General features: G+C 30.6%; 3 protein-coding genes across 3 annotated transcripts; 1 reads left to right on the top strand and 2 right to left on the bottom strand.

The window, feature by feature from the left end:
* LOC126670332 (cell wall / vacuolar inhibitor of fructosidase 1-like) lies at positions 1-1,039 on the top strand. Its single transcript, XM_050364034.2, has one exon. It carries the CDS (start codon positions 72-74, stop codon positions 609-611), a length of 540 nt encoding a protein of 179 aa, XP_050219991.1. The 5' UTR covers positions 1-71; the 3' UTR covers positions 612-1,039.
* Positions 1,040-1,483: 444 nt separating this feature from the next.
* LOC126670331 (uncharacterized) lies at positions 1,484-4,086 on the bottom strand. The gene is made up of 4 exons (XM_050364033.1): positions 3,805-4,086; positions 2,536-3,389; positions 2,058-2,202; positions 1,484-1,939 (listed from the first exon to the last, which is right to left on the bottom strand). The coding sequence occupies exons 2-4, from the start codon at positions 3,074-3,076 to the stop codon at positions 1,879-1,881; spliced, it is 747 nt and encodes a 248-aa protein (XP_050219990.1). The 5' UTR covers positions 3,077-3,389; positions 3,805-4,086; the 3' UTR covers positions 1,484-1,878.
* A 4,502-nt stretch (positions 4,087-8,588) lies between these two features.
* LOC126669902 (galactokinase) lies at positions 8,589-15,328 on the bottom strand. The gene is made up of 13 exons (XM_050363543.2): positions 14,866-15,328; positions 14,215-14,399; positions 14,066-14,112; positions 13,872-13,966; positions 13,696-13,778; positions 13,139-13,207; positions 12,658-12,843; positions 10,542-10,676; positions 10,284-10,418; positions 9,852-9,922; positions 9,658-9,735; positions 9,026-9,167; positions 8,589-8,939 (listed from the first exon to the last, which is right to left on the bottom strand). Exons 1-13 carry the CDS (start codon positions 15,026-15,028, stop codon positions 8,829-8,831), a joined length of 1,500 nt encoding a protein of 499 aa, XP_050219500.1. The 5' UTR covers positions 15,029-15,328; the 3' UTR covers positions 8,589-8,828.
* Positions 15,329-17,393: the final 2,065 nt, after the last annotated feature.

Raw genomic sequence — 17,393 nt, 5'->3', positions numbered from 1 at the left:
TAACTACATATATAACTATAATTTGCATTTCTAAATCAAACATAAACCCTCTTCACCAATACTCTCTAAAGATGATGAATCCTTTAATCTCTTTCTCATCTACTCCACTTCTTCTTCTTCTTCTTCTTCTTTTCTTGCTTCCGCCATTAATCCGAACTAACGATATGATCGACAAAACTTGTAAGAAGACGCCACATTACGATCTCTGCATCTCGTCCCTGCGATCAAATGCGCAAAACTCGGACACAGATGTTAAAGGTCTAGCTTCTGTAATGGCTAATATCACTCTGTTTAATGCTACTGAAACACTACATTACTTACTACAGCTGATCAACCGAAACACAGATGCTGAGCTAGAACGACAATTAACCTACTGCGCTGAAGCGTATATTCCAATTGTTGATTACATTCTTCCGCAAGCCATTGATGCTATACTAAACTGTCAATTCGGATTTGCCAAGTATGGGATAGCATATGCTGAAAACGAGGCTCGAGCATGTGAAGATAAAATTTCAGGCTCAGTTAAGTTGGACTTTGTAGAAATGAACAGAGTAATGCAGAAACTCTGTGATATATGTGTAGCCATCATCAATATACTGCTCAAGAATTGATCAGCCACAGCCACTACTTCTGTAATATTGCTAAGACTAAGTTGTAAATCTCTTGTTCAGTTGTTTTCTTTTTCCGGTTCGGTTCAACTTATCGTAAAACTAAACCTTTTTTTATTATCTTTAGAACCAAACCAAACCAAACCAACAAATTTTAAAAAATTATTATGTCAAACCGAACATAACCAAATTTCTCAGCACTATCGCATTTGAGGTTAAATATGTTTGTGTCATCAGCTTACAACGTGTTGTGCTAGGGCCGACATGTGAACCTGTTTAATCCGTTTATGACACAACTTAAAATGTGTCATTATCGTATCAACACGACCCAATATGTTCAATAAATGTGTTAAATATGTATGTGTTAGTGTTACCCATAACCGATCCATTTAAATAAATGGGTTAACATGTCGTGTTGATATAACATATATTTGACGCATTTAAATAAATGAATTAAATTTATCATGTTGATATAATTCATATTCAACCAATTTATAATAGATGGGCCGTGTTATGACTCGTAATCAGCCCATAAAATTGAACGATTTATACGGGTTGCATAACAATTACTAAATGGATTGTGTTCGGATTGATCCTAATCATATCATCCAACTGGGTCAACACGACCAACAAACCCGTTTTGACACTCCTAGTGCAAACAATGCTCAAGGCAAATGGTGGCTCGGCCCAAAATCCTAATTAAGCTGAACCACTTTTGGTATGCTCGTATACATGCATACATGATATATACGCCCACAAACAAAAATGTCAGATCCAAAGAAGCCATCATTATGAGTTACATTCATAGATCCCACCAAGTTTGTGCCATGCATGTACTTCAAAAAAACACAATATAATGAAAAATTTACAGACAATAACACATAAAATTCACTTTATTGCACCAAATTTAGTTGGAAAATAGCTCATTTCTGAGTTTCATTCTGTAAGCAATCTTATATAACCACCAATTGCATCACTTGGCTGGAATAGTTGCTAAGGAAGCAACTTATAAAAGCTATATCTATTTATCCTGGGGCTAATTTCCCTTGCAATCCCGTAAAAAACCCGATTTGGTAATTTAACTCACTCCCCATTTAAAACAGTGTACATAGAGGAAATAAATTACCCACCAAACTTTGACTTCTGAGATCTCATGTTCCAACTGGATTTGATACCAAACTTCTCCTCTGGAGGATAGATTGGCATGAAAGAATATTGCTTGTTCTTTCTCATGTTCAAGCATAGCTATAATGTTGAGATATTCTCCGGTTTATTTGATATCACTTCTCAGGCTTACAAAATGACCGACACCAGCAATTGGTTGTACATAACTGCGAAATATCATTTAAATCATCAGATTTATCGCTAAAAGACAGCAATTTACAGATAAAAACAAAAAGGCAAGATAATTCAAAGGTAACTTGCAATCAATAGTGATCATAAGCATACTTTGGGGAACCAGAAGTAGGTGCATTTGGATCACTTGCAGATGGATTCCCAAAGTACTGTACTCCAATCAAACCGCCACTCTCTGATGTTTCCGCTGATATAGGCGATTCATGTACATTTGCAGGTGCAACTCCTGATGACATCACTGCAAAATTTCAAGTCCCAAGCAGCAATGAACGCCGTGGACCGGGAAACAAATAAATCAGCAAAAATTGAGTAAACTAGATACAGATCCAATAAAATGGAAATGCAAAAACACTGAAATGAGCAACTGCGAAACAATATTTTATGTAAGAATGAGTTATAAATATAAATTTTGGAATTTTAGAAGCATTTCTGATAACAAAAACGAAATGCCAAAACATATAACTCGATAAATTTCCGTGCAATATAGGTTGCAGATAAGCAAGACATCATATAGTTACAATAGTGACCAGGCCATTTATTTAACTCGAAATAGAAAGATTTGGATAATTACCTTGAAAGGCTATCACTAGGCAAAAGAGAACGGTGAACACCATAGCAAACACATTGCTATTAGGTGATGATCCTTTAGCTGCTTTCATTTTCTTCAAGGCTTTCATTCGCTCAACCCGAGCACGTTTCAACATAGCAAGTTCAGTAATTTCCTTAATCAGCTTCTGATCTGCAGCATCCAGTGATGGACCTCTCGGAGGCCTAGGCGGCTTAGAAGATTTTTTATTGCTCGTCTTTTTACGCTTCTCCTTCACGACTTTGTTCTCTGCAACCGTATCCTCACTAGTCTTGTTCTCTCCCTCCAATTTCACTTGCTCCACACAAAACTCATTCGAATTTGGCGCATCATGACATAGATTTTCCACCAATTCACCATCCTTAATTGTTTCATCGACAAATATACCGCAAATTTTAGCAAGAAACTCCCTTGCTTGTGTTTTTACACCAAAAATTGAGTCTTTATTTGTATCTTCAACAAAAACTTCCACCCCATTTTCAAGATCAACCTCGAAATCTCTCTCTCTTGGAGCCATATGATCCATCTCAAGCCACCAAAAACACAGCCTATCCTCACTCTTTAAATGACTTAAGTTTCTATTAACTTCACAAAAACCACTTGAGAATTGAACCTCAAAGTCAACTCATTTGAGGAAATTAAATTAGCTAAATTATATGTCAAGCCAAGTAAAGCCAATAAAGATACCTAACTTTGTCAAGTAAACAAGAACAACAACTGTCCAGTTTTAGCTTGAATACAAGCTTAAGTTATCTTAAATAATTTTGTATATATAATAACTTTTTGGAGAGCCCAACAATGCCAATTTGTTAACACAATCCCAATGTTGGACACAGACCCTGCAATTAGATTAACAAAAATCAATCTCACCAAATATAAAATTTACAAAAAAGTGTGATAAAAAAACAAAAACAAACACATACACGGAAAAACGGGACACTAGACCCGGATACACAGTGTTATTTTAAATTTCTATGTAAAAAAAGTCGGAAACCTCAAGTGTCCGAAACGTTTTCGAAACAGTACGTTGATCGAATAAAGTGTGAGTACTACCTACAACATTGGAATCATTAGAAAAAAAAACACTTACAAAAAAAGCAAGGAACAAACTTTGAAGCAAATTAAAGCAACAGAGTAATCAAAACAAACCCAAAAAAATGTAGATTCTTAAAAACCAATCGAAACCAAGAAACAAATAAAAAAATGCAAAACAATAATAAAGATTGAAAATTTTGAGATTAAAAAAGAATGTACCTTGAAGAGAAATTTAAGGAAGGAAAATCCAGATCCAATGTGGGCAAAGGTGGAGGCTATCGAAATTCAAAAATGATGGAATCTAAAAGAAAATGATAGCCTGAAAAATAAATGAATAGATTTGGTTTTAAATAATTGAAAATCAAGAACGAAGGGCGAGCGAGATATAAGGAACGGACACGAGAGGAAATTAAGAAAGTTCAGGAAATGGCAGCAGCTGGATCTTCCAGGAAGGAAAACACATAAAATATGAATAAACAACTAATGCAATAATTTTAATTTTTAAAAGATTATAAATTGTTTCGCATTATGTGATTATATTATATAGTAGTAAAATAGAAAAATTACAATCAATTACTTGTAGAAGAATGAAACAGTTCCCACGAGTTTGGTCTAGTGGTTTAAGTCGGACTATTTTAAAATTATGGTCACAAATTTAAATTTTGGCTACTTTTTTTTAATAAATAGTGAGGTTTAAATTGGACTATTGGTCATTATTGTTTGAATTTTTCAGGAATATTGTTTGAAGTTTTCAGGCATGTAAATTTGTAATCAATTTCAAAATTTGACAGTAATTTCGGATTTGATATCCACAAATACTTATTAACTTATTGTAAAAATAACATGGCACAACCGTTGTATGTGATAAACACTTTATTAGTTTATTTTTTTAGCATTAAATACCCACGGCTACCATTTTATTAATTTGTTATATGAATGATATGATACAACAGTTACGTTTTATAATTATACTTAAGTTCGATGGGGAGTCGTCGGTACCAAAGAAAAATGAAAACAGAAATTAAGGGCAGTGTCCTTGTTTGATTTGCTCCCTGCTATTTCTTTATGTGACAACGAAAGGAGGCTTCACCGACACTTGGTAGTTGGTACCTCTCTTCTTTCATTTTAATTTTTTATAATTACATATGTAATTTTAGTTTTCAAATATTGGGAAAACTAAATAACATTTCAAAAATTAAGCTTCTTGAATATAGTAAAAAAAATTATTACAAAAAATTCACAAAAATCCAAGTGACGAATACAAAAAAATTAGATAGACAACGATTAAACAAAATAAAATATTTATATCTACAACTTTGACGATTTTGTCAAATTAATTTTTAAAACATAATTTAAATATTTCAGTCTGCCAGTTTTATAAATTAATGTAACTATTCAACCATCAATTTAAACCTATTTTCGATCACATAATTCTCATTTTAAATCAAAATAATTCTTTCTAAATTAAAATTAAAAATTAAATGTATAAAATAACTATTTATAGAATCAAAAATTTATAAAAATAAATCTAAAAATTGATACAATTAAAATTTTGATTTATTTACCTCAATTTATAAAATTAACGGATTAGACAAATTATATTTTAAAAAGATAGTTAATAAAATAGTTAAGATTGTGTATATAAATAAATAATTGCTGTTAAATAAGTATGTTTCAAACATTTGTCAATAATTTTGGATGAATAAACTGACCATAAAGGTCTGGCATTGTTGTATTTAATTGAAAAATAAATTAATGACAAATAAAAAAAGAACTAATCAATACACATTATAGCAGTGTGTATTTGTGCCAAATACTACCAATATTTATGCATGTTAAATTGGCCCACTGAATTGAATTTTAAAACCAAGGACCGAGTACCTTGAATCTTATTGATTATGTTTTGCTGTGTTATCTTCTCAGTAGCTGCGCCTTAAAATTACAAAGTTAAAATTCTTTTGCTCAAAGAAAAAAGAAAAAATTAACCACAAAAAGAATGTGTGTTATTAAAGAAGATTCAAGGGTCTGGATGCTATACATAGTAAAGACATATGGAGATTTAAAAAGACTATTTGAATTATTATAATATTTGAATTATTATATTATCGTTTACAAATATAAACCGTCGTATTAACATGATCTATAGGAGTAATATATAAGCTTTGTTAATAAATATCTTGTAACTATTCGATTTTTTTAAAATCCGAAATCTAGCTACTTGCAATTCATCATTAAAATCGTTACATTTTTGTTTTTCCCTTCTGCAATATTAAATGGACAATCTATACTTTATTTATATTTGATTTAGATGTCGAATAAGGTTGAACATTTTCAAATAAAATAGTTTTTTTTTATTGAATTATTGTTGAAAGAACTGTTATGAGCTGTTAGATTTCATCTAAGAGTTCCAATGTTTCATAACAATAACAACAAAAACAGACCAACGAGCTGTAACTCAAATGGTATAAGCGTTGGACAACAAACTGTCAAGGTCGTGGGTTCAATCCTCCCACAAGCGCTTCCCCCTCCCCTAATTATCAAAAAAAAAAAAAAACAGAACAAAACAAATTGGTCCGTTTATAGAAAATAAAAAATTAATCGCAAAGCAAATCATGATTTTTAATATATTTTATAAATATAACACAAATTCTAAATTTTGATGTTGTCATATACGATTTTGTTTTTTATTTTTTACAATTTAAACATCAAATAAATTTTTGATAAAAGATACTAATGTAAATATTCAAACATTGTATATTCTAATCATATGATGTTAACATTACTTTTTATTGAATAATTGTTCGGTGTTTTGAATAGTAAAAATATAATAGTTTCTAACATTGTCCAAATTTAAAATTTACATTGTAATAATAAAATGTACTAAAATTCATAATTTAATACTAAATGAAACCCATAAAAATTAGCTATGATGATGAGAAGTGAATTTTTTGTTTAACTTCTCTGTCTAAACAAAAAAGCTCTCCCTTCTTTCTAACTCAACTCTAAAAAGCCATAGTGTAAAGGGGGTTGTTTCTTGACTTTTTAGCCAAAAAAACCACTCCCTCCTCCCTCCTCCCTCTTCTTTCTTTATTTTATGTTATAATATGCTTCTTTATCTTCAATAATTACTTCATAGATGAAGTTTTTATGTTTTTAAAGATTCAATTTTGAATGCTTTTTAAAAAATCTTGTCTTTTCAATTTTTTTTAATTTACATGTTAAGGATCTATGATTCAAAGAAGGTTTTATGAATTTTTTTTCTCTTGCATGTCATAATTTTGTTGTTTAGATGATGATCTTTGAATCTTAAAATTTTGAAGATTTTTTCAATATTTTATTTTGGTTGTTTATGTTTAATTTTATATTTATTGTTGGTTTTCTATCTATTTGATTCATTGTGAAGAACATGCTTAAATAGTTTGAAATTTTAAATAATTTAGTGGTTTATCGATATAGTCGGATGAGATTCAAGTTAAGCCACCCGTACCAACAGAATTTCGTCATTTGTTGTGCGCCAAAATGATTTGTTAGCGGGATTTCGGCTTAATTTTACTTTTCGAATTATCTTTGTTTTTTATTTTTTATTGTTTTTTATTTTATTAAAGTATGTAGAATGGCTTCCATTTTTATATTTTAATTTTCTTTATTAATGAATTTATCAATGGATAAAAAAAAAGTGAAGACAAGATAATAGCAAGACAAAACCCATAACTCTTTTGCACTCAAAAGCAACTCTTAAGATGGTAGGCCTATTTGAACAGCTCCAAATCCAAGTGAAAAAGAAGAGAAATGTTTATACACATGATATGCAGGTGAATTTTATTCAAAATATTGCGTGTTTTGATGGTAGGAGACCACATTTTATTTTATTTTTCTGCATATATCAAGTTTGTCTCCAATTATTTTGAGCTTTGTGTACCACACCTCACTATTGACTACCTCCAAAGTATCTCCTCCAGTGATCAAAGATCCGGACCGGACGGTTCACCCGGTTGAAACTGTCCGGTCTAGCTAACCTCTAAAAATTAAAAATTCAGTCAAACTTGATTAAATTGGTAGAACCATAAACAAATTTTTAAAACCGATTGAACCAGCCAATTTTTTTAGTATTGGACTAGTTTATCTTGAATTTTTTGGTATTGGACAAATTTATTTAATTTATTTAGGCAATTTTACCTTGAAATTGTTGCTATTGGGGCATAAAAATTACTAAGATAGACATAGATCATACAAGTTAGGTTCCATTTTTCGTTTTTGTAATTTTAATCAATAGATTCCACCGGTAGTTGAACCAAGAACGGTGGGCACTCTGATTCATCTACCAATTCAATTTTTAAGACACTAATCTTGCCAGCAAATTTTTTTTAGCTAGACCAAGTCTACCACATAAGATTGTCGATACATTAATGCGGCACACATGCCATACTTTTGTGAAATAAACCAATCAATAAATTATTATTAACTCTAATTAACGAGCATTTAATTTTTATTTAAGATTCACTACTGACTTGATAGATTCATATAATTGATGGCACACTCACTAGAAATGAATTATTGTAGATTATTAACATCGGACGCTTATGTAACATGATGGGCAGTTAGGTTAGAAGCATAAGCACGTGTACCTGGATTCTGAAAATCCTATCTAATTCAAAGAGTCAATGAGCAACCCCAACTGTATACAAGATATTGTACCATTTCCATCTTTTTATCAATGTTTTCTAATTTGCTCCACACCCTCTTTTACCCATTTAATGCACATCAACATCAACTGAGCTCACTCACTACCCAAAAAAAATAGTCAATGACGGAAAATCCGTCGTAACGGAACTGTGACGGATTAATGTTTTTGCATTGAAATTTGTGACGGATAAAACAATTTGTCGCAATTTTTTTGAATTGCTTTTGGTGACAGAAACTAGTGACGGATTTATTTTATTTATGACGGATTTTTCTGTCACAAATCTGCTGTTCTATTGTAGTGACTGTTCAAACTAAGAAAATTCATTGGAACCATAAAGCATTATTAGTTTGGAATGGTTAATCAACTTTACATGAGCACCTTGTTCATCAAGTAATTGTTAAAATACTTATTTACTTTTGTGACTAGTCTTACAATAATTAAGTATAAAACAACAAAATATTCTGACCAGAGCTGCCCGCTCTTTATTCAGTTAGGACTGAGTGATTCATTTTCCTGATATAAATAATGCTGACCAATGAGCAAATCCCGTACTGGCCGGTTAAAACCTGAAAATAGCAGCTCCGCTTGATGGCTTCGAAGCGAAAACGTAGAGACCGAGATCATTCTTCTTGATGACGCCCCTGTCAATCCTCGATTGGAAGAACTTTTCCTGAATTGAATAACACATATCAAAATCTCAAATTATTCTTTATATGCAGATTATTATTCAAGTGGATGAGATGACAGAATCCTTACCTTCAAATTAAGGATGAACTGTGGGACGATGGATTCTTTTACCAAAGCTACTGCGCAGCCACCCCATCCCGCGCCTGTGAGCCTTGCGCCTAGTGCACCATGCTCCCGGCAAACTTTTACGAGCTCTTCCAACTCTGGACAGCTGTTATCAGCAAGAAGGGACAAATAAGTTCAATCACTAGCATACAACAAAAGAGACTTAAGAACGAACATGCATTAGGTAGCATGCACGGGGAGAGAGGAACTTGTGGACAAAGAATGCCCATAGCCTAAGTAGAACGGAAACAAATACGCTGAAATAGGAAATGCCAGAAAGAAGAAACGGCGAAACAATATTTTTTATAATAATATGTAATTACAGATATAGAGTTTTGGAATTTAGGAAATATGATTAGAAATGGAAAAGAAACACCGAAATTAAAGACTTGAGGCGTTCCCATATTTTTTATACTTATAAATATAGAGTTTTGGAGTTTAGGACATAAGTTTAGAAATGGAAATGAAAGAGTTGAGGTGTTTCCGTGCAACATAGCGAATAACAATGGCATGAAACAAACATGAATTGTTCGTTTCAATTTTCATTTTTAAACACATCAAACACGCTTCTACTGTTACAGATTCACAATATTTACCTGCATTCGTATAGAACACTGCAGCTGTGGTGGCTATCATTCATAAGATCCCCTAGCTTCTTTAACTTGTCCTCATCACTGCCAAACAATTGTTCAGGAGTTTAGTATTTTAAACACTTAAATGTCATTTGTGTGTGCGTGTTAAATCAAAGGGAAATCAAGAAAAAATTATTTCTATAAACCAATATACGCACCTTAGATTTGAAGATACAGTGTCTTTAAAGGCATGTACCCGCTTAGCTTCAGAGTAAACATGGGCAGCCCTCTGGACAAAAAAATTATGCAAATTAGAATAAAATTTTAACAAGGACAAAATGGGCTAAATTGCAAATCTGGATATACCTATCTAATAAAGACAACACTGCCATCCATATAATAGCAGCACCAAGAATTTTCAATGAAGGTGTTCATACAAAAACATAATATAGTTTTAAGAAAGCGATAAAAGATGAAAAAGAGAAAGATTTTACTAAATTTTATCATGGAATAATCTGGAGAAAAAACAGTTGTAGAATGCAAGTATTACCCAACAATCAAGGTAAGGACGGAAACTAAAAATTAAATTTGTGCTGCAATGATAATTGTGACAGGTATAAAAACTCCAGCCAAAAGTACCATTATAGTACCTGATGTAACTTAAAGTGCTTGGCTGCTCTTAGCACATCCAATGACGATTGGGAGTTGGTGAAAATTGATGAAAGTTTCTCTTCAGTGATAGTTTCAATATCTTCAGCCGTATATGGTTCCTCATTCAAAAATTCCTGCAGCATAAGACGATTAATAATTAGGTATAGGTAGAGATGTGCAAATATTCTGTAACATCACGTATAACCTACTGTTAGCAACATGTGAGCATTTATATCAAGCCTCAAAAGAATAAATACCTTAACAGCAACAACAGGATCAGAAGAATTACGAGTACCAGCAAATGATACACATAATCCTTCAACGTCAGAGAGAGTTTTTACTTCTGCTATTGCATCTTCTGGTTTCATCCCAAGTTTAATTCCAAGCACTATCTGAAAAATATCCCAAAAGTATAAGGTAAGTAAGAAAACATTTTTATAATCGAATTATATGTTTAGGAGTTGCAATCTGCAGAACTTCACTAATTTTCATGTATGTATGTATGTATGTATGTATGTATGTATGGAAGTGTGTGTGTGTATATATACTAGTTTCGCATTACGTGCTATGCACGTGGCTCGTAACGTAACTCCTCAATGAACAATTTAGTAAATTTATTATAGTTATATCAATTATTTTATTTATAATTAATATTAAATTAGTTAAGATTTTTTTTAAAGTAAATACAATATATTCGGTTTAAATTATTTATTTCATACTGAATTTATTCTTTTTTTGGTTTTATAATAACTATAATTAAATAATATTATCTTTAAAAATAATAAGATAAAAATTTAAATAATAATATATTAACCAAATACAGTATTTTAATTTTGTAGTTCAATCAAACTAAAAGATAGGTATTCCTACCAATTTGGAGACAATTTAGTTTTGGAGATAATTTAGCTACCTATTCTACGTAGGACTTTAATTACAATAGCGATTACTTAAATAACTAATTAGTTAATGACTATAAAACCTTTATTTAGTAGTAAACTGAAAAGGGTTATTCAGTAAATTTGCCTTCCCCCTCCGATCCGTGCTTTTATATATAGTATATATATATATATATATATCTATATCTATCTATCTATACTATATATAAAAGCACGGATGGGGGGGGGGACAGGCAAATTTACCGAATAATCCTTTTCAATTTATTACTAAATAAAGGTTTTATAGTCATTACCTAATTAGTTATTTAATTAATCACTAAAACTATATTATAATTAGAGTTCTAATTAGGATAGAATTGCATCATGATATAAATATATTTAGTGTTTGACAGAACATTAATAATTTAATATAGAAAAAGAATAGCTAAATTGTCTCCTAATTAATTTTTGACGGAATATTGCTAATATAGTATGGAAAAATAGGTAAATTATTTCCAAATTAAAAAGAGGTTTATTAATTTTAGGAGAGTAAAGATTACTAAACTTATAAAAAGGGACGACTTTAGTTGTCATATATAATTGAAAAGTATAAAAGAGTTTCATTGATCTAGGAGAGTAAATTTTGCAAATGTACATAAATAACAATTGGACGATCAATTTATCGTTTTGTAAGTAGCTATTTTTCTTTGTAAAGTTCTATATTCAGCTTAAACAATTTTAACTTCAGCATTATATAAACCTCCAAGCAAAACTACTTGCAATCAGACCACTTGATTCGCTGTCACAATTTTCTCAACAGACGTAAATAATTAACTTTATAAAATATAATTATTGATTAAACACTATTAAAATAATGTTTAAGATAATGTACTAATTAAAATAAACTAATATGTTAAGATAAGTATTGAAATTAGAGTACTAACTAAAATAAATTACTATGATGAGATAATTTTTTAGAGTACTACCTAAAATATACTGTTTAAAATATTTAATAATTATTATTTTAATTATTTTTTAATTGTATAGAATTTTAAATAAAATAAACTACCTTAATTATTATTTGATATTTTCTATTTAAATTTTCTATAAATATAAAATATAATATCAATTAAAAATATTAAACAATTTAAAAATTATTTAAAATATTAAATAAAATAAACTATTCTTAATTAACTACTATTTTAAATATAATTTAATAATTTAACGAGTCACACTACGAGCCACGTGTGAAACACGTTAAGCGACACTAGTATATATATATATATGTATATGGAGATTTGCAAGCTGTGACTCATAAGTACACGATTCTCTTTTCTTTGATTTTCTCATTCATGGAGTGGAGGGGGTTTATGAAGTTCCTAAAAAGGATGCTCATACTATAAACAATCTTCATCCAAAACTTAAGCTATTTAAAGATAATCACTCAGTCTAAATGATTTGATTAGTACTTGGAAAATATAAGAGAATTAATACTTACAGCAGCCAGTCGACATTCAACAACTCTATTGTTGTAATTTGTAGCAGCAGTGACTGCCTTCTGAGATTCTGCCAAAGAATGTGCTATTACAAATGTCCCGCCAGCAGGAAGTGCGACATCAGTGGCACGAATGGGGTTGAAATCAATAAGCTCTGCAAACCCAGTTTGGGCCATGACAGAGATTGCCTGCCAAGTAAAACAAATTAATAACATTCTATATGCAAAACATTCTCCTGACCTCTCAACTTCTGAAATCTATTGGATGCATCATTCTGAAATCTGAACTAGTTTTAAGCATGTTCTATGTTAAAACAGCGACAGATTAAACCAACTCTAACAAAATGGAATTTAACTTGCAGTTTCATATCTAACAGACCATTGTCATATAACAACTGCAAAAGCTAACAAAGTAGTCGTAATAAGAGATTGCCATAATATCACAACTTAATAGACCCACAAGAACTATGAGTACAAAATATACCTGGTCCATTCCTCCTGATTGAGTTCCAATGTGCCTCTCGCATTCACATGTAAGCTGGGCAAGTTCTTTCTAAAAACAGACAACAACATTAAAGTCAATCAAAAGATAAGGACAGAAAGGAAAGAAAAGTAAGTGCGTGAATATATGAGAAAACAAAGTCACTATTCCACATAAAAAAAATCCACCACCTAGAATTTATATTAATATATGGTTGTTGAATAGGTATTGTAAATATGATATGTCGCGGCAGCAACTGATATCAGTATTGCATCGCATTTTTGCGTTAACTTCTTTGCGAAATCTCAGTCCTCTTGAAAAGAGAAGAATGTTGGGAGAAAGATCTCACATTGGCGGTAAAACCAAACTTTCATAAAACATTATATGTAATGCATTGCCGAGTATGTTATGCCTAAGTGACATATATGTATAAAAAGTTAATAACACAAACATATAGTCATTTTATGCATCATGTGTCATTGTGCCCAGTCCATAAAATTACATTTTGCAACATCTCAAGAGATTAGAAGGCATATGTTACTGTGACAGTAAGTTGTTACCTTTGGAAAATTCAAATTAAAAGCAGCCATGATAGCTATTGTAGCAGAACAAACAAATGCTGCAGAGCTTGACAGACCAGAGCCTGCATAAAACAGGAGGTAAAAAGAGTCAATTCCACCCTCAAAATTCATAATTTTGATATAACCAACTAATTAACTAGTAATATGTACTGCACCTGTTGGGACAATTCCATCAACCATAATATCGAGACCCACTGGTGGACCAACATCCAACCCTTTAGCTTTAACAAATTCATAAAATCCTTTATAACTGAAAAAAATGAAACAAATTTCAACAGAAATTAATATAATACTAACCAATAAGAGTACTTAAAGAACATAATAGAGAAGTATAGATCTTCAATCTTACGCGCAGATAAAATAATGGCCCCATCTATGGTTTTTCAAGTCAATTTCCTGCACAGTAAATCAGCCATATAAGTTACTAGATTAAGAAGTTTAATCACAACAATTACTAAAAAGTACACAAAAAACAATTGGTTAGAAAGAAATAAAAACCTGATTAGGATCAGCAGGATAAGTACATAGGGTATACTTATCATTAACATTTGCAATTCGAAGAAGCTTTTCGCCATCAACAGGCTCGTGTCTATGGATTCCAATTATGGTATCTTGGCGAATAGCCATCGGTAACACCGAGTAACCTTCATAATCAATATGTTCTCCAATCAAGTTCACTCTTCCTGCAATTTCATTGACAATAAATCCATAAATTAAACAATTCAAGATAAAGCTTTTAATATAAAACTTGGTTCTAAAAACGGAAAGCAATTAAAAAATTTAAAATGGCTTCAAATAAATAAATAAATTCCCATCAACTAAACAGCTACAATAACAAACATGAATTAACTTCTTTTTTTCTCATCAAAAATTCTCATGGGATAAATAATCATTACAGTCATCAACCCAACCCGACCCCACAAAAGGAACCAACTTAATCCATCTGGTTTAGCTTCATGATTAACACTAAAAATAATAAAAAAATATAAAAACTCTTATGACTATGAATGATGAGATATTAATGATTTTGAACTTAATTGCATATGATTATCAAACAATACCAATTAAGTCAAAATCATAAAAACTGGGCAATCACTAAAAAAATCATAAAAACTGGGCAATTACTACAAAAACAAGAGAGAAATAAACCTGGGGATCTCGCAAAAACTCGAGGAGGATGAGTAAAAACTTCAACGAACTTGGATTTAAGTGTATCAAACCGAAGTTGGGTTTCTTCGAGTTGTGAACCGTCTCCATAAACCGGTTCTAACGATGCAAATTCCGGGACTGGTAGTTCTTCGTGTTTCGCCATTGATGATTGATTTGAAAAAACTATAAAGAATTCTGATGAATAATAATAGAATTGAAAGGTGTCACGTTAAAAGGCAGAAGAAAAGTTATGGCCAGCTTTATATAAATTTTCTGATGAAACGAGGGATTTTGTAAGTTTTATAGTAATAAGATTAGATTAGATTGGTTTGGTTGGGTTAATCCAGATTGGAGAAGGAAGAAAACATGAATAATGTAACAGTAATTTGAGTTGGATATGGATTATGTGTTTTGGTCTGATTTAGTAGCAAGTTTAATGCTTCTTAACTACTGCCAAGTGACTCGGTCAATCTTAACTGATCAGTCTCATCCTAATAAGATTAGGATTTTTTATTTTTTTACGAGGATTCATTTTTCCGGGCCGAAATTTAAGATAGCCGTTGAACTCCGGAACGTGAAACCAGCAAGCCTACAAAATCCGGATTATAATGGTCATCAGTTTAATTCCAACCACTCTATTTTTTAGAAAAAGTATAGCTGATATTTGAATTTGCGATCAATGACGTCCAAATGGTTAAAATTTGGCTTACTAAACCAGACATGTATAGGCTATATGATTAATCTTTCATTACTTAACAAGGTTATGATTCTTTTTAATATTTTATGTTTTTTTAAGAGAATTTAATTATATAAAATATAAAAATTAAGAAAGAAGTAATTAACTTTAAAATTAAAGGAGAAAACAACTCATGCTATAAAATTTGACCTATAATCAGAATATGATGATGTGTTAATTGAGTGTCGTTCTCTTTTAGATGCTGTGAATGTTTGATTGCATATGCAAAAAAGTGAACCGATAATGTGATACTATTATTGGAAAAAATATATTTTCAAAAAAAAATGTATTGGAAAAGTTAACTTAGTTTTTTGAAAAAATTATTAAAATAGATAACTATTTCTAATATAAGTTTAAACTTTTGATTTTTTTAATTGACTAAAATATATAAAAATTAATTAACAATAAATTTATGTCGGGTTTAAACAATTTCAACTCGTATCCAAATAAATTGTGCTCTTCTAAATGTAAATCTAAACTTGTCTTATGCCCAATTAAAATACAATTTTTATTATTTTGCGTATATATATATATTAACTTTTTGTGATTCATATATAATTTATTTTAATCTATGTAAAATTTTAATTAAAAATAAAAGTTTAAATTGATATGAAAAAAAGAACGTTTAATAAAAATTCAAATATGAATTCAATCAAATAAAAGATTAAATATCCAAACATATCAATTCTAAATACGTATTCGGTTCAATAATCACCTCCAATATCGAAGACCTTACTTAGCTCAAAATTAGTATAATTTTTATAATATATTCTTTAAAAGGTAATTTATGATGGAAACCGAACTTGTCGGTTCAAATACCGGATCCAGGTATCCAAACCCAATCATAGAAGATCAACTTAATAAAAATAACCGAATTCATACGGATATGTATGTTAAAAGCGAACCCCTTAAAATTTGTCCAGTCAAGACCAACCCTCATAGGTTTCAAAGAAAGCATCGGTCCAAATAATCAGAACAAATAAAATAAGATATTATTATCCAAACACCGATTTCTTGTTAGAATATGGCTCTACATCAATCTATAAGGTTCTAACATCATATGGAATACTTGAACCATCTAAAAAGCTATCTGGAGAATCGTACTTAAATTATATAAATTACAATATAGAAATCCTAAACTAATTTGAACACTAGTAGGTATTATCTCGTCCATACAACTATAAAAGGAGCATATGAGGTATGCCTTTCACAACAACGATTACAATCACTTTAAAACATTCTTAAACTATCATCAACGGCCAATTGCTGACTTAAATATCAGAGTGCCATCATTCGATCAACAATTTAATATTTATTTTGCTGGTTAATTCGTCAAGAATGCAGACTCCATTGATTCATAAAATTATCATGCAGAAAATGAATAGTAATTTTAATTGGTTTATTTATTAATTTTATGAAAAATAAAATTTTAAAATAATATATTTGTATTTACTAATTAAGATATTTAAAATTAATTAATAAATTATAACTTAAGAAGTATAAGCGCTAAAAATTAATAAGTTATGATCGTAAGTTCAATTTTTCCACAAACGCTCATGTCACAAATAATTAAAAAAAGGTAATTAAATTTTAAAAATTATACTTTTTTTGGTGACGAGGACTCACTCTACTGAGCCGAAACTCAATATCATTGTCAAACTCCGGGATGTGAATTTGCCCAGCACGCAAGCCCACATACCTGATAATTTCGGGTTGTAATGGCCAATAATCCAACCTCAACCACTCCATATTAAGAAAAGGCGTAGCCGGAGTACGAACCCGCGACCTTTGG

The sequence above is a fragment of the Mercurialis annua genome, linkage group LG2 (genome assembly GCF_937616625.2).
Source record: "Mercurialis annua linkage group LG2, ddMerAnnu1.2, whole genome shotgun sequence".
NCBI lineage: Eukaryota > Viridiplantae > Streptophyta > Magnoliopsida > Malpighiales > Euphorbiaceae > Mercurialis > Mercurialis annua.
This window is presented reverse-complemented; position numbering and strand designations above follow the sequence as displayed.